This window comes from Gopherus flavomarginatus, chromosome 7, assembly GCF_025201925.1.
Source record: "Gopherus flavomarginatus isolate rGopFla2 chromosome 7, rGopFla2.mat.asm, whole genome shotgun sequence".
Lineage (NCBI taxonomy): Eukaryota > Metazoa > Chordata > Testudines > Testudinidae > Gopherus > Gopherus flavomarginatus.
In genome coordinates this window covers 51,239,387-51,255,585 of record NC_066623.1, presented here as the reverse complement: position 1 = coordinate 51,255,585, position 16,199 = coordinate 51,239,387, and the positions used below count along the sequence as shown (strand labels likewise).

General features: G+C 44.7%; 2 protein-coding genes across 2 annotated transcripts in view; one reads left to right on the top strand and one right to left on the bottom strand.

Moving 5' to 3' along the window:
• SUCO (SUN domain containing ossification factor) overlaps nt 1–16,199 on the top strand; it is a 900,323-nt gene that overhangs the window by 382,221 nt on the left and 501,903 nt on the right. The window lies entirely within an intron of this gene.
• On the bottom strand, nt 3,485–15,867 carry TNFSF18 (TNF superfamily member 18). The gene is made up of 3 exons (XM_050963431.1): nt 15,604–15,867; nt 7,459–7,489; nt 3,485–5,524 (listed from the first exon to the last, which is right to left on the bottom strand). The coding sequence occupies exons 1-3, from the start codon at nt 15,751–15,753 to the stop codon at nt 5,163–5,165; spliced, it is 543 nt and encodes a 180-aa protein (XP_050819388.1). The 5' UTR covers nt 15,754–15,867; the 3' UTR covers nt 3,485–5,162.

Here is a 16,199-nt window from a genome sequence, read left to right as displayed (position 1 = left end):
TAAAGACAGAACACTTTTTAGTAACTAAAATTTGACAAACTAGACTTAGTTCAAGGTATAATTCTTACCACATGTTTCAAAGAACAGGTCTGACCATCCTGGACAACGATCCCACACTTTCACAGGCCTTGGGTGGCAGGCCAGTCCTCGCCCACAGGCAACCTGCCAACCTGAAACATATTCTCACCAGTAACTGCACACCGCACCATAGTAACTCTAGCTCAGGAACCAATCCATGCAACAAACCTCAATGCCAACTCTGTCCACATATCTACACCAGCGACATCATCACAGGACCTAACCAGATCAGCCATACCATCACCGGTTCATTCACCAGCACGTCCACCAATGTAATATATGCCATCAATGCCCCTCTGCTATGTACATCGGCCAAACTGGACAGTCGCTGCGGAAAAGGATAAACGGACACAAATCAGATATTAGGAATGGCAATATACAAAAACCTGTAGGAGAACACTTCAACCTCCCTGGCCACACTATAGCAGACCTTAAGGTGGCCATCCTGCAGCAAAAAAACTTCAGGACCAGACTTCAAAGAGAAACTGCTGAGCTTCAGTTCATCTGCAAATTTGACACCATCAGCTCAGGATTAAACAAAGACTGTGAATGGCTTGCCAACTACAAAACCAGTTTCTCCTCCCTTGGTTTTCACACCTCAACTGCTAGAACAGGGCCTCATCCTCCCTGATTGAACTTATCTCATTATCTCTAGCTTGCCTGCATATATATACCTGCCCCTGGACATTTCCACTACACGCATCTGACAAAGTGGGTATTCACCCACGAAAGCTCATGTCCAAAACGTCTGTTAGTCTATAAGGTGCCACAGGATTCTTTGCTGCTTTTACCAAGTCTAAGTCTATTATGTGAACACTGTTACCTTTATCAGCCAAACATGTAATCTCATAAAAAAATATCAAGTTTAATTTGACAGGATCTATTTTCAGTTTTGTTTTGCTGGAATTGTAGTGCCTGCCTTTTCCTTTACGCTCGGCTCCTGGGTATGAGTCTAACAGTTACGTAGCCTACAGGATCTTCAGACCTTGGTATTGACAACCTACCTTAGATAGTACTAGATTGTGGGCTTCACTTGCTTGTCTGACATCTGGAGTAAGAAAGATTCCATCCCCTCTGGTACCTGGGCAGGACTGGACTCCCTTTCAGCCTCCCAATTTCAGAAAGACCAGCAGGGGATGTATTGAGAAAGGATCAATAGTTTTGCTTGCCATGCTAGCAATCACCATCCACTGTGTCTGTCCGTACTTACGACATTTTTCAGTTTCCCTTCTTTTGTCTTCTCCTGCCTGTCTCTTTGTCTGTCCATGTTTAGCTGGTGAAACTGAGCGGTGCATGAGCTAAAAGTGTCTTGATCACAACTGTTAAGGCTGAATCCCCACTCTGTCACTTTGAGTGCAGAAAGTGGGGGCCCACAAGGATTCTAAAAATTAATACTGGCCACTCCAGGCTTGTATTAAACTCCCAAGGTTCCAGCTTCTCTCTGACCTTGGCTTGGTAAATGCTACCACCACCAAATGCAAAAAAAAAAACCCTTGGATCCTGGGAATTCCTCTCTGTGCGGTACCCTCAAGCCCTTTCAACCCCCTCCGGGGAAGAGCTGAGAAAGAAAACAAAGGAAATTTGCTTTGGCTACCAGCTAATTAAACAACATATACACAAACCTCATAGGACACCAAAAATCCAATCCTTTCTTTAAAAAGCTAAATTTAATGAAAAACAAAAAAGGAAAAAATACAGCTGGAACTTAGGGTTTTTGCTAGATCTTAAAAGAAACAATTACAAAAATTAAACACCCAAAATAGCTTTCTTGGGGGTTCAGCTTAAAGGTTACAAGCAAACAAAAGCATCTAGGCTTAGCACAGATGAAATCCACAAGCCTTAAAAAATAAACAGAAATAAATCTGATCTCATCTAGCTAACCATTCTGCTCTACTTACACCTTTGGGTTGTTAAAAGTAGTTCTAGATATGATCTGATGGTTTTCATATCTGGTTCAAACTTTACACAGCATTCCTACTGCCCCGTCTCTTCAGCCCAGAGAGCAACAGACAAAGGGAAAGTTTCTTTCCCAATTTTAAAAAGTTCTATCTTCCCATTGGCTCTTTTGGTCAAGTGCCCACTTCTTTTCTATTACCTGTGGGCTTGTTAACCCTTTACAGGTAAAGCAAGCAGAGAACAGATCAAGAGAGATTTTACAGCTAACTGGCTGGCTGGGTGTCCATCAAAGGTAGCTACTCTCCCTGCACTTCATGTATCACAACAACCTAGTGAGTAACACTATCGTTTAACAAAAGTCTAAAAGAAAAGCTGACTCAGATCCTCAAAATCTTCACGGCATATTTAATTCCAGAGAAAGACTTACATCGTGTGTGTGCTGACTGATGAGCTAAGCCTCAGAATATGAGTGAGATCCCTGAGTGTAGCACTAATTAAGAGGTACAAACATCTTCCCACCTATGAGAGTGCCCTTGAATGCAAACAAAGTGAACCTCGAAGCAATTTATAAGCTAATATCTCCAAAACCAAAGCTTTCTTTTCTGTTGCTGCTGACACCAATCCGAAGTCTTCATTTAAAGCCAACCTTTCTCAAGTTACCATGCAGTGATAGCTCAGGCACCGTAGTTTTCCCCTCAGACTTAGAATGAAAAGTGTTTCAGATACCAGTGTGTGGTAACCTCTGGTATCTGATGGCTTTTTGAAATGGAGACTGCGGTAGAGTCCCAGAGATGCTAGTGGTAATTAAAACACAAATCATACTGTGTCAGAGGGAGGGGGGATTCCTCACATGGCCAAGCTTAGCCTGTTGGTGAGGAACCCCTTTAGAATGCAAACCCATGCATTTCCTGAATTATTGATAGTAGCCGTGATGGAATCGTAATAATGCTGAGTTAGCACTTACATAGCAATTCCCCTAGTTAAAGCTCTTAATAAACATTGATTCAATATGGGCCTTCCTCTACTACAGATGTGTGGGTGGGAGGCAAGGACACCTTTCGTGCCCTGTGGAAGGGACAGGCACAATAACAGATCCCGCACTCCCATTAGCATGAAGACTGACCCTCCTTCTCCTGACCTTCAAATCCCACTAATGTTCACTACAACCTCAGGGATGGGGGAGTGGGAGGGATTCAGGGTCTTGGTTCTCCATGGAGCAGCACAGCTTGTCACCATCCTCACACTAGCTCAATTATAATGCACACAAACTGGCTTTACACCTAACTGATAACCAACACCTCCCCCCTGTGAGCCAAGAAATAAGTACTAATATCCCTCACAAATGGGAGTACTGAGGGTCAGATTCTGCAGGCCGAACACCGGCAGAGCAGTCAAGCTAGGTAAAGGGTGGATAAATGTATTTGCAAACGATCATGTTTGGTCATACACAAGGGCACTGTACACTTTTATTCTGAAATACTTTATTCTAGATTAAGGGTAATTAACTAAACAAGAAAGAACAAAGGTAAAGTCTACATGAGAGAGCATTGTTTGTATGTATGTTTGTGTCCCCTCTTTAATGGTCTGCACTGAAATGAACACAAAATGGCAGCCACTTCTGTAAAGCAGGCACCATAATATTTAATGTTGGAATACACAGAAGATAAAAGCATACCAGCTACATTGCACCAAACTAACCCTAAATTGTGATTCAGTCCAATAGTGTTTGTATTTGTTTGTTTGTCCATGAAAATCCATGAAGCTGTAATTTGTTTCAAGGAATGATTGGGGAGGCTTTATTCATGCAAATATGGCTATTTGTATTAAAATAAGCATATATCTATCAGAGGAGTTTGCTCTAGGACAGCCAATCAAGGAACAAAAAGCCTGACTGTGGCCGACCACAGCACTAGAACAGGGAATCGGAGTATCTCCAAGCACTTTACAATGTCCATTTATTCAGCCTCACAACATCCCTGTGAGGTAGGTAAATACATTGTTATGCCTGTTTAGCGAGGAGAAGCTGAGGCACAACCACAGTGACTTACCCAAGGTCACACATTGACTCAGTAGAGGAACATATGATACAGCTCAACGATCTCAATCCTCAGCTCTCCCCACTAGATCACACTCTTTCTCTACTTTTACTTCTACAGTTGTGCCCTTCCATCAACAGAGATATGGGTACCCCACTTCCTTTCAATGACAAATGTTACATCTGCTTATATTGCACAATGCAGCTATAGCTGTTAAGAGAATTTGAAGCCTGGTCCCCCTCCAGTCCAGATGCTGCTCTGTGTGACTTTATCTGCCCTGTTAAGTCCATGTTACAGCACTGTATGATAGAAAATGGTGGGGGTCAAGGGAACCCTGAATCTTAATGTGGACACACAGGCTGTGTGTGCCACCTTCAATACTCCTGCATTGGACTCAATGGTTCAAAGAGAAAATATAGTTTGCATTTATTCTGAATGCAAAACTCCTAAATGGTGTGAATCCCCAGGGATGATGGGGCAGGGTTCACCCTGAGGGGACTGGGACAGCTGCAGTTTCTCTTGTTAAAATTGGGTATGTATGTGAGGAGAGAAGGGGACAGAAAGAAGAGGATGTTCCACTGAAGCCCTGGATAGGAGCAAGGAATTGTCCCTCTATTCCATTTGCTTTTAAACATGTTGGTCCCTCAATCCTAGACAGGCCACTCTTTGTCCAGTTTATGTACAGTATGCACATTATACATTACATTGACATAGCATCTTTCATGTCCATGGACTTCCAAGGCACTTCACAAAATATACAAATGATAATCACTTTCACCCCGCACGGAAAGGCAGCCAGCCACGGAGTGGAACTGTTTACCAGTGCAGAATGAGAAGAACATAGTGACTCATTTGCCTGGGATTTTAGAACTAACATTTCTAACACATCAAGGTATTGCTTTTCTTTGTTCACACAGTTGTTCAAGAAGTGTCTTCCTCCCATAACTTGTGACAATCTGATGTCATTACTGGAGTCGCACATTCACAGCTTGTTGAGCATGTATCCTGAATTACTTCAACAGGAAGATGAGAAAGCTCAAAGCATCATTGTATTGAGTTTGATGCAGAGAAATTGCAAACACTTCAGACTCAGAGGTTAGATTCCTAATGTTCCTTGGAGGGTGAGAGAAGCTGACTCTGAGTGGAAGTCTGTTACATTTTGTACAGCCCCCAGTAAGTCAGATTTTCTGTCAAGATGTGTTCAAGTCCATCATTGACTTTACAGAACAGCTTCTCCCCCTTGCTCAGAAAATAAGGTCTCCCGAAATTGATGGAGGCAATGTTCTCCCCAGTATTTGTTCCAGTCATCTGGTTGAGGAGAATATTCTCATCTTTGTAGAGCATCATCGTAAAATAACTTTCTATTTCCTTCATGCGAGTCACCTGGGCATACACGAAGTACATGCCACTTTGCAGGATCTCCAGCTTTTGGTCAGAGCCATTCCTTACAAAGCTACTGCAGTCTGTCAAGCTCCACTTCCATATGATGTCATAATCACGATGTTTTGAAGGTGCTTCCATAAAAGAACCAGACAAGGAAGAAAACAAAGCGAAACGCATACAAGGTGGTTAATTATATTTCAAAGTCTAGCCCATTTCCTAGATTTTCCCTTGTCATTTTGTAAATGCTTTCCATTAGTTCACCTCCCTCCTTACCTTTTCCTTATCTCTTTGATTTGAGGTCTTTGGGGAGGAAAGGGAAGGGTCTGAGCCACAAAATTCAGAGCAGGACTCAGACTCTGAACAACTCCCAGAGTTCTGGGCTGTTTGGAGCTGGGATTCTGTTATTCAGACCCAGATTCAGATTCTGACTCCCAGGAAATGAGGGGATCTTTTAGTCCAGGGTTTTGGTCTGAGCCCATCTTAAATCATTCGACTGCTGTTCATGGGGCAGATCCTCAGTCAGTCTAAAATCAGCATGGTCCACTGTAGTCAACCAGGGGTTAAGGTAAAGGGGAGCAGGGCGAAGCCCAGCTCTCCCTCTGCTTCTAAAAGATAAGCAGGGCTCTCCAACAACTAACTACCTCTCCTCAAAAAGAACAAGAAGTACTTGTGGCACCCTAGAGACTAACAAATTTATGCTTTAAACTTTCATGGCCTAAAACCCACTTCATTGGATGCATGCGGTGGAAAATACAGTAGGAAGATATATATACATAGAGAACATGAAAAAATGGGTGTTGCCATACCAACTCTAATGAGACTAATCAATTAAGATGGGCTATTATCAGTGGGAGAAAAAAAAACTTTTGTAGTGATAATCATTTCAAACAGTTGACAAGAAGGTGTGAGTAACTAGGGGAAAAATTAGCATGGGGAAATAATTTTTACTTTGTGTAATGACCCATCCACTCCCAGTCTTTATTCAAGTCTAATTTAATGGTGTCTAGTTTGCAAATTAATTGCAGTTCTGCAGTTTCTCGCTGGAGTCTGTTTTTGAAGGTTTTTTGTTGAAGAATTGCGACTTTTAGGTCTGTAATTGAGTGACCAGGGAAGTTGAAGTGTTCTCCAACTGTTTTAAATGTTATAATTCTTGACATCTGATTTGTGTCCATTTATTCCTGTTTCACTCTGCATTAAACAGCAGACACAAATCCAGCCCATCCCAGTGAGCAAACTTTTCACTCTGAAAAGTGAGTGTGGATACGGTATTTCCTGACTCACCAGATCTGATGTCTATATTTGTGTTCAGAGTTGTATCTGCTTTCCTATTGTTTAGTCCTGTTATTGCTCCAGAGCCAGCACCTCTCAGGGAGACTGCTGGAGTCTATCCAGGCACTCAGACATCATCAACAGAATTGTTAATGAAAGGTTTGTCTACACAGAAAAATTCTGCTGATTTAATTATGCCTGTTTAGAAAATAATCTAGTACTTTCTTAATTTGGGTTAAAAGGATTTTAATTTAGCTTAAGTCAGTAAGGAAGTGACAAGCTAAAACAAGGTCTTGCTCACAGATGTAACAAGTTCCATTTTCAAAATCTTTCTTGTTGCTGCTGTCTTAAGCCAAAAAACTTCAGCTTGATTTTCAGATCCCAGGATGAGATTACAGGTCTAGCAGTTAGGACACCCCTCCCCCCCCCCCCCGTTTTTAAATTAGTAACATTTGAGAATTTGATCTGCGGTCATCAAGAGACAATAACTATGGAACCCCAGGATGCTGTTTGTACAGTCATGTTTCAAAGCAGAACTGCACTTTAAGAGAGATGATTCATCTGATACCGCTAGCTAGTGCTGGGAACAGAACTGAGAAACAACTGACACTTGGTTGCCTACAATAGCCCCTAGATCACCTGGGCTTCACGATTCTCTGTTTTCATTATTTACTGCTGTTCATAGATAGGGGAGAAATACTCCAGCCTGCTGAGTACATAATTGTGAACTAGTCACCTTCACCACACTGTGTGAATGGTAAAAATCAGAAACTCACTCCAATATCTTGATACTTACAAGTTGCATGAGCCCAGCAGATCTCCGGAGGCTGTGAAGAGAAGCAAAGTTTGGTCAGGATGTTGCATAGTGGCCTGAGACTTTTACACCTATCAACTAATGTTCTGTGTATGTTTGGGAGAGGTCCCAGGCAGCAGAAGTCTTTCTGTTATCAGAGGAGACAGACTTCTATTGGGTCTCTTTCAATTGGCTCTTCACTTTCACTGGAAAGCAGCTGCCTAACCCAAATGGCTCTCACCCTAGGACTGTTTTCATTTTAAACATTGGTGGTGGTTTTGGTGTTTCTAAAAGTAAGAGTCTAAACAACACAGGATACCATCAGACATCACACAGCACTGGCTGGTGCCATGTAACTGTACCCCATGTTTACATAGTGTCTCTTTGTCACCCTCTAGTGGATAAAGCATGTTTAGAGGTTTATGAATCTGGTACTGCCCTCAAGGTAACAGCTCTAGACCTTTAGCTCTAGTGGTAGACATTCATATGTTTAAATGCAGAGATTCTGGGTTTAAACCACGCAGATAACCCTCCAGGAACATTGCTACTGCATCTTTTCATGTGGCTTTGCCACTTTTTATTAAAAGAAATCAAATTGTATTCTAGCTTACATTGTGGTTTTAAGGAAAGACATGGTTAAGAAATGTTTGATTTGGTTTATTTAATTTAAAACTGCAATGGAACATTACTTTTCAAGAGCAGTGAAAGAGGTAGCAGTGATGTCAAAGAATCATCACTGAAATCTGAGTTAGCCCCTGTTGAATGCTGCATTTCATAGCTATAGTTTCAGGCTGTCTGCAAATTTAGGTAGACATATCAGTTGTACTCATATCAGGTTTTGAAGATTTTCTTCCCAACTATAACAGCCAGAGACTAATTTTTTTTAGATGAAAACAAAGATTCTGGAAAACAATCAAAGGGTCTGACTGAGCATGACCCTGGTTAGTCCTTTTTACTGCCCTCTCTTGTAGGAATGCCTCACAGCTTGAAAAACACACAGTAGAGTAAAAATGTGTCTGTTTACATCCATAAGTTGGCAGTACTCCATCTGTCCCATGGATACTGGCCAGCTGTCTGACTGATCCATATGAAATGGGAAAAGGGAAGTAACTCTCCTACTTACAAGTGTAAACAATCAATGTTTTCAAATATTAGTGTAAATCTCTTATGTTAGATAGTAGTGGCCTAATATATTTTACATTGTTAAATATTATTAAATATTATTAATTATTAATTGTTTTCTGTGCATATTTTCACAGGCTTTTGCACCAAATATAAAAACAAACCACAGATATTAGTACCCATTGGGGAGCCAGTCACCTCACTTCTTGATTGTGGCAACTTCAATTCCATTTCTTGGCCTCTCCAATACAGAAACTACCAATCGCAACAACCCATGTGGAAACATTTCCCCTCCTCCTCCTCTTCATCAATGATTATTATCTGTTATTGCTGTTGTCGTATCCTGAGCCCTCTGTCAGGACCCCCTTTGCGATAGGTCCAAAGTACATATATTATTAAGAAAGACGGCCACTGCCCATATAGTCTAAACATGTTTTTAATGGGAACGAATTCAGACCCTGGTTAGTCGTTTTTACTGCCCTCTCTTGTAGGAATGCCCCATAGCTTGGAAAACACACAGTAGAGTGAAAATGTGTCTGTTTACATCCATAAGTTGGCAGTACTCCATCTGTCCTGTGGATACTGGCCAGCTGTCTGACTGATCCATATGAAATGGGACTTCAGAGATCATTGCATTTGTGCATTGGTCTAGATTTGGTCGCATATCTCCTGGCATGAATGGCTATGGTAGGTCATTGTAGATGCTGCAACACAAAGTCCTGCCAGACTTTGCTTACAGTGGAAACAAACAGTGTTTTATATTGATCTAAATAAGGCTAGAGGACAAACACTCGCACCATTGTGTACCTTAGTTTTAAGCTACTATCCTGACTGAGTTCCCATAACCAGTATTCTGCTTAGGTTCTTATACTCAGCCCATCACTGTAGTATTTCAGCACCTGCTTCTAGCAACTAGAGGAAATGACTGTTTGTTCAAGGGACATGACAACTGACACAGCTTTCAGCTAATACCAGGGGTGAAAGTAATTTACAGGACTTACCGGTACTGCCAGAGTCCTGAGGGGGGCGTGGCCTCATCCAGAAGAGGAGTGACCTCTCAAGATTTAAAGGCCCTTGGGAACCAGCTGTGGCTGGGAGACCCAGAGCCTTTAAATCAACCAGGGGCTCCCAGCTGCAGGAGTGACTGGGAGCCCCCTGGGGCTCAGGGGCAAATTAAAGGGCCCGGGGGAACACCAAGCTTTGCGGGGCTGGGGCCAGGATTTAAAGGGCCCAGAGCTCTTGCCACTGAGGGAAGCCCGGAGCCCTTTAAATCCTGGTCCCAGCCCGGCCACCAGAGCCGTGGCTGGGATTCAGAGATCTCTGGGCTGCCTGCAGCCGCAGGGAGCTCTGAGCCATTTAAAGCCCCACCCCAGCCCAGCCACCGGAGCCCCGGCTAGGATTCAAAGGGCTCTGGGCGGCCCGCAGCCGCGAGGAGCTTTGAGCCCTTTAAATCCCCAGCCCCTGCCCAGCCGCCGGAGCCGCGGCCGGGATTCAAAGGGCTTTGGGCTGCCCGCAGTGGCGGGCAGCCCAGAGCCCTTTCAATCCCTGCCGTGGAAGTCGATGCGGTCCAGCACGGCATACTGGCTCTTGCTGGTACGCCGTACCAGACCGGACTGGCTTACTTTCACCTCTGGCTAATACGTAGCTGAGTCTTTCCTTCCATGCTGCCAGAGAAATGCTCACTGTCCAGGGATAATTCTATTAACTGACTCAGCTGCCCAAAAGATTGGAGTGGTCAGAGCACCTTAGCTCAAAACACACAGATGACACTTTTCCTTTCTCTAGAACCTTCCATCCAAGGCCTCAAAGCCCTGTGACTAATCCTCCCATCCCCTGGCTCTCTCCAGAGCTAAAGTGATTCATGTGAAGTCACCAGGGCTGGCCTTATGGGAGGGCAACATGGGCGACCAATCAGGGTGCCATGGTCAAGAGGGTGCCATGCCCAGGCTGGGCAAGAAGTGAGTGCCTGCTGGCTGGGCTCTGCTCCCCAGTTGTGGGTGGTTTTGCTGGCACATGTGGTGTCCCGGCTTGGTGAAGGGGGCAGGTAGGATGGGCCAGCTCCAGCCAGGGGAGAGGGGATGAAATTGCAGGGTGTGTTGCTGTAACTTGTGGCTGGGGAGGGTCTGCCCTGGGGGCAAGCTGCAGGACCTCTGGTAGGCCTGGGGCAGTGCTCTGCAGGGCAGGCTTTGCCCTTGGGGCTGGGAGATCTGCTTCTGCCTGCTTCTCCTGCACAGCCCACCAGGGTAGCCATTCATCCGCCCCTAATGCCCATGAAGCAGGGACAGATGGGACACAGCCGGGCTGGTGGCAAACGCTCCTGGGGCTACAGACCGGTATCCGAAGTTGGGTGGCATTGAGAAGTGGAGGCAGTGGCACTCCCTGGACAAGTTCCCAGAAGCCGAGCTGGATGCATGCTGAGCTGGGCTTCAATTTGTGCCTCACAGTGCTGCCATTCCCCCTGTGCTTCACATGGCCACCAGCCTGGCATTCTCACCACTGGTGCCAGAAGCTCAGGTGCTACAGCGAGCCAGCACTGAGAGTTTGGGCTGCCCGTGCCATTTGCAGCGGTCTCTGCTGTAGGTGCACAGTCCCTACCGTGACTTACAAGCTTCTCCAGTACTTCAGGTGTGTGACTGGACTGTGTTTAAACTCAAAGAAAGTTCACCCAGAGCACCATTTTCCCTAAGGCCAGCCCTAGAAGTCACAAATGATATCATCAGCAGGACTAGAACTCTGCCCTCTTGCCTCCTCCTTCATTTTGAGCTCTCAGCCATGCTTCATCCCCAGGATCACAAGAAGGGCATTTTATTCTTTCAGCTTGTGAAAGCGTTTGCAGATGGGCCCAGGAGGAGTATGCCCAGCTTACCTACTCTGTTAAGGACCAGATTGCAAACTCATCACTCACATTGCCTTTAATGGAGCTACTCCTGTGATTAATGGCTCAACACTGTGAGTAAGGGGCTCACAATCGAGCCCTATATAACAAGTTTGTACCGATGTTCACTCAGTGGCAAATACCAAACTAGCAAACTTGTCCTGCCCTTGCAGATGGATCAATTCAATCAGTTGGTCTTCCCCATCCCTAATTACAGTGCAAAGAAAAGCTTTTATTTATTCAGACAATGCTCTCTGCAGTGAGAAAGAAAGGGGAAGGAGGTAGAACTCTTATGGGATGGGGTGTGCATTACTTTCCCAGTATCACTTGTAATTTACTGTCAGCGGTATGCAATTTTGAGCACAGTGCATGTCATGAGGCTCCTGTGTTATGCCTCCAAAATAGAATGGCAGGAAGGGGAAGAAGGAGAACTTAAAAGAAAAAAAAAGTTGCACCAAGATAATTTTTTCCCTAAACGCTTTGCAAATTTCTGTTCTGACAGGTTGTGCTCCTGTGAGGTGCTGAGCACCCTCTAGCCCCATCGGAATTAAGGGTGCTCTGCATTTTGAAGGAGTGATCAGCACCTTACAGGGTGGTTCCCTAGTGTAACTCATGATATACACCACCTGCCACAGTCATCATATTTCCTGGCGGTGTTTGATGCTGATTATCTAAATAAGGAACTTCTTTCCCCATTCCTGGAGCTATACCTGAAGACAGGCTGCAGCCCAGCTGGATACTGGAAACACAACATCCAGAGCAAGCGTTTGGATTCTCCAAGAGTGAGTGTTCACCTTTCAGGAACGAGAGTAAACTTCCATTAAAAATATCAATGGGCTGTGCAGGGAGGGAGAGGGATCTTTAGCCTTCACCTCCCAAACACAGAACACTGTGAAGAGAAGCTAGAGATGGAGGAGATCTCTTAGGCTACATTTAGTCTTGAGATAAGCACATGCTACTCCATTGACTTCAGTGGAGTCACACCTGCTTGAACTGGGCCCCCTGACTTCCCCAATGCCAGGGCAGGATTGTCTGCTCCACTGCTTTGTCCAGCCTAGTTGCAAATGTTTCAAGTGACATGTTTCATGCTATTCCACAGTGTCAGAGATCTCCCCAATGGAAAGTTTCTTCTGATAGTCAACCTATTCTTTTGCTCAGTACCATCCTTTTCCTTCTAGCTATACATCTCTCTGCCCTCTTCTACTGCCTTAAAAATTCCTCCCTCTCTTTGATGTTTGAACCCTTTGGATATTGGCCGACAGTTAGCATGTGTCCCTTTAGTTGTTCTGTGGTCAAGCTATAAATACAAAGACAACTACATTACATAAATGTTAGGTTCAAAGTTAAGCACTGAAAAGTTAGGACATGCCAGATTTATGGTTACCTGTGCAACCTATGCCTTGAACAAGACAGAGGTCCTGTGGAAAAAGTAGCAATGTGATTGTGTAATCAAAGCTATCATAACACATCCATACAAGGTGCTGAATTAAAGCTGCAGCCAATAGGGTCAATTTTAGAAAATGCTTAGTGCATCCTGAAAGGTGCTGAGCATACTCTGCTCCCATGTGGGTGCAGTCATGCTGCCATAGAACTAGTACAATGCAACAGAAAATTAGTGACTTCTATTGAGAGTGGAAGGTGTTAGCATTTTGCACGATCAGGCTCTATGAGGTTGAGGCATGCTGAACCACAGGGCTGCTCAGAGTGGGGGGCAAGTGGGGCAATTTTCCCCAGGCCCTGCCCTGCAGGGGCCCCCACAAGAGTGCCTGAGGCTCCCCCCAGCTCCCGCCATCCTCCATCCTGTCCAGAGCTCTGAGCTGAGTGGCAGGAGCTCCAGTCCCACTGGAGCTCACATCCCCACCCCCTTACCACGCAGCTCTGAGCACAGAGGAGCTCAGGCCCGCCCAGAGGCACGTGGCTGCAGCGCTGTCCAGGGCCGCTCCTGGACTCATGCACTGAGGCTCCGGGAGAGGGGGTAAATGGCTGGGGCAGGAGGGGTTGGATAAGAGGCAGGGAGTCCCGGGCAGTCCTTTTACCTCTGTACTATAGTTACACTGTTGAGGTTTGCACCAATGTAGCTAACGTCCAGTCAGTGTTTCCATCACAATCAAGGTTTCAATGAGGGTGTTAATAGAATTTCTCTGCTTTGAAATTTGGTATGAAAAGATACAGGGACTAGATAGTCATGGAGGTTGTTGGACTTGCGTTTTCATCTCTTGAGACCCAGGACCAGCTGGTGAGCAGGAATGCATTCTTGGGCGATTATTAATGTTGCAACAGAACCTAGATACCTCAGGTAAGATCAGGGCCCCATGATGCTAGGCACTGTACAGACACCCTGCCCCACAACACTTTTGATGTGAATGGACAAGACCAACAAAGAAAGATTTATTTCCATTTTAGAGATGGGGAACTGAGGCCTGGGCTATAAAATGACTTGCCTCACGTGAGACAGAAAGTCTGTGACAGGCAGAATTGAGCGCACATTGTGCAAACTCCAAACCAGCTCCTTAACCACAAAACCATGCTTTCTTACTGCGGGCTCTCTGTTAATATTCCAAAGCTAAAACGAAGCTGAGGTGCTTTTCCCTGCAACTGCAGACATTTACTCTCTCTCTGCATGTGATAAAGCATCACTGCCAGAGATGACTCAACCTGGAGCTCATAAAATACTTCTCAAGATAAAATACTTGGCATGTGGAATGCAGCAGATTGGACCAATCATTTGGAGTTTAAACACAGCAACCCACCTAGTCCTAGGACCTAGAGCTGGTCAGAAATATTCCGGTGAAGTGTTTCTTTGAAGTTTAGCATTTGTTGAAATAGAAGTGTTTTGTGGAGTTGGTTTGGTTTCAGTTAAACCTGCCTGGTTTTCTGCCAGGTCACCTGCTTGGCTCCTAGCAATTCACCTGCCAGACTGGCTCAGAATCCAGGGCTCCATCCTTCCTATTGAAATCCTCTGCAAAATAGAATTTCCTTCTACACACAGCTCAACAGGATACTGGGGGGTGGGGGGAGGGGTTGGATAAGGGGCAGGGAGACCTGGGGAGAGTCAGGGAACAGGGACGGGGCAGAGGTTCGGGGGGGCAGCGGTCAGGGGATGGGAAAGGGGGGATTGGATCATGGGCATTCGGGGGTCTGTCAGGACTCAGTGGGGGGCGTAGGGGTTGGAGCAGTCAGGGGACAGGGAGCAGAGGGGGTTGGTGGGAGGGGTCTCGGGGGCGATCAGGGGACAAGGTGCAGGATGGGTTGGGATTCTGAGGGGGGCAGTCAGGGGGCAGGAAGTGGATGGGGATTGGATTTTTTTTAAGCAGAATATTTTTATTGTTTCTTTAAACAATCAAACACAGCAAGCAGCAAATATTTGGCCACACACTTGTGAAACCCCAAACCATGTTCAGGTTTTGGCAGACTAATTTCAGCTTTTCAATTAAAGAAAACCAGAACACAGTTTGAAGGAAAGCAGACATTGCCCGTGATTTTTTCTGCTTTTTAAAAACCCCTAGTTTTCTATCCAAAAAAAGTTTTACGGAAAATATTTGTCCAATGCTTTTAATGAGCTTTAGTGCCTTTTAGCACTAGCTGATGCTGAGAACCAGTGATACCTTGTAAAGGTGACTTGAAAAGAAGTTTTCTCAAAACTGGATTTGTGCCGAAATGCGGAAGGTTTTTAAATGTTATTTTTCCCAGGGAAGCCGGGGAGCGAGGGCAAGGGCCCCCATTAGTATTCTATAGTATTGCAACTTTTTTCTATGGAAGGGGCCCCCAATATTGCTTTGCCCCAGGCCTCCTGAATCCTTTGGGTGGCCCTACTGAGCCAATGGACTCCTAGTCTAGCCCTTCCTTTAATAGGTATTGCCAGATAATCATAAATAATAATAATGCACAACAGTGGGCATAGTAGGAGAGGACAGATGAGAAGAAAACACTGACTTTTTATCATTTTTAAATGAAAGCAATAGGAATGAAACAGTTTCCCAAAAGAAGCGGTTACAGCGCTTGGGCAGTTGAAAGCAGTCCTGACAAAGCATTGGCTCCAAGAAGGAACAGAACTAAAGGTTGCAATTATCCAATTCTATGAAGATATCAGTCATAATAAAATAATTAATACTAATATACTATACTCGCTGATATTTTTGCGCTCTCCTTACCTGGCTATGAAGGCACAGAAAGCAGACTATCAAAAGTGGAACCACAACCAGTATTAAAAGAGCCAAAGTGCAAAGATTCATCCGATTGCATCCTGAATTGTTTTCTTCCCTGGGAATATTCCCATTCTGCAGGAAATTTGATGTTTCCATGTTGCTTAGCTCTCAAACTGCTAGAGATGAGACAGCTCAAAACCAAACAGCGGCAGCAACATTTAAAAAATACTGCAAGAATTCCTGAGTTCTTGACACCAAGAATGAGCAGCCCTGGACGGAATTTATACATGAGATAAGATGGGAAAGGGAGGAGCTTATGCATGTGTTTCATCACTGTGTATCTGCAGAAAGCAGTTAGCCAGCATTTCCTCATGAAACTGATGTAGACAATGGAACTCTCATTTGGCTCCAGGCCTAGAATGTGAAGGCGGCTTTGAAATGAAACTCAGCCAGCAAATTGCAAACACTTATGAAACCCCCCCAACATTTTCAGACAAGGAGCTAAGTTCACAAAGCTCTTCAAAAGAACAAGAGGAAGGGCAAGTTATGAAATGCACAAATCCCAGCATTTGCAATATATTGCACGGAGTCTGATTGTTTTT

Coding starts and splice junctions, on each gene's coding strand:
- TNFSF18 (XM_050963431.1), bottom strand. CDS start 15,753: ATGGAAACATCAAATTTCCTGCAGAATGGGAATATTCCCAGGGAAGAA. Junction 7,490..15,603: donor TTCTGTGCCTTCATAGCCAG/GTAAGGAGAGCG, acceptor TTCTCTTCACAG/CCTCCGGAGATCTGCTGGGC. Junction 5,525..7,458: donor CTGCTGGGCTCATGCAACTT/GTAAGTATCAAG, acceptor CTTTTATGGAAG/CACCTTCAAAACATCGTGAT.